We start from the raw sequence: 1,271 nt of genomic DNA, 5'->3' as shown, positions 1-1,271 counted from the left end.
GCAGGGTTAGCAAGTGAACTAGATTTAATTTTTTTAAAAACAGGTAAACTGATTTCTCTTTAAAAAAATAGAATCTCTGGTCTGTTAAGGTCACTTCAGCTGCTTTTTAAAGTGGCTTTTTTCTGGAATGATGGAAGTTGTCGCCAGCGGGCCCGGCCACGGGGCCTGCGCCCCTAGATGGTGGACTTGGAGAAGGAGACCCGCAGGTGGTGGTTCTCCCCGAGGTCATGGTTGTGCAGGTCAATGAGGGCCTGGACCGCCTCCTCCACAGAGCCCATCTGGATCAGCGCCATCTTGCGGTCCTTCCTGCAAGACATGGGGTCAGGGCCGGCCACAGGGCAGCCCGGGGAGAGCCAGGCACCGTCCGCCTCGTACTCACTGGAAGAACTTGAATCCTTTGACGACGCCCCCATTGCTGGAGAACAGAACCTTGAGATCCTCCTCGGAGACGGAGGGTCTGTGGGAGGAGAAGGTGTTAGCCTGGGGCCGGGTAGGGGGACGTCCAAGAAGGTCAGCGAGGCTTTCCCCACCCTAGTTTTCTGAGTGGCCAGGGAAGGTGTAGGGCCTTTTAGGAGCCCAGAAATGGGACATCGAATCACGCCCACAATGGTCTGAAGCAGCTTCTAATGAAACCAGCCATCTACAGGTTTGCAGCAGCACAGTACCACGCTCCTCCTCCTGATTTTTGTTTTGAAACAGTCTTGCTTTGTCACCCAGGCTGGAGTGCAGTGGCGCGATCTTGGCTTACAACCTCCGCCTCCCAGGTTCAAGTGATTCTCCTGCCTGAGCCTCCCAAGTAGCTGGGATTACAAGGCGCACGGCACCACGCCAGGCTAATTTTTTTATTTTTAGTAAAGATGGGGTTTCACCAGGTTGGCCAGGCTGGTCTCGAACTCCTGACCTCAGGTGATCTGCCTACCTCAGCCTCCTAAAGTGCTGGAATCACAGGCATGAGCCACTCTGCCAGGCCCCTTGTTGATTTTCTAACAAACATTTCACAAGTAATGTGTTAAATATCAAAGGGCTTACTATAGGTTGACATACTTGGGGCCAGATGTACCTGCATTTCCACATATTTGCATTATGTATTTTTTTGAAACAGGGTCTCACTCTGCCCAGCCTGGAGTGTGGCAGTCACAGCTCACTGCAGCAACCTCAGACCCCTGAGCTCAAAGTGAACCTCCCACCTCAGCCTCCAAAGCCCAAGGAGCTGGGCCCTGAGGTGCACACCACCACTCTTGGCTACTTTTAACCAATTTTTCTTGTAGAGA

At 52.6% G+C, this 1,271-nt stretch overlaps 1 protein-coding gene across 3 annotated transcripts in view; it reads right to left on the bottom strand.

Moving 5' to 3' along the window:
• PTBP1 (polypyrimidine tract binding protein 1) overlaps nucleotides 1-1,271 on the bottom strand; it is a 7,712-nt gene continuing 6,441 nt past the window's right edge. For all 3 annotated transcript variants that reach the window (XM_011963984.1, XM_011963987.1, XM_011963986.1), the window contains 2 exons: nucleotides 380-457; nucleotides 1-306 (listed from right to left, as the gene is read on the bottom strand). In XM_011963984.1, the coding sequence (XP_011819374.1) occupies nucleotides 174-306; nucleotides 380-457 (211 nt within the window). In that variant the 3' untranslated portion in view covers nucleotides 1-173. The remainder of the gene's footprint in view (nucleotides 307-379; nucleotides 458-1,271) is intronic.

Source organism: Colobus angolensis, unplaced genomic scaffold, assembly GCF_000951035.1.
Source record: "Colobus angolensis palliatus isolate OR3802 unplaced genomic scaffold, Cang.pa_1.0 Scaffold64, whole genome shotgun sequence".
Taxonomy (NCBI): Eukaryota; Metazoa; Chordata; class Mammalia; order Primates; family Cercopithecidae; genus Colobus; species Colobus angolensis.
Note: the sequence above shows the minus strand (reverse complement) of the source record. Positions and strands in the feature narration are given on the sequence as shown.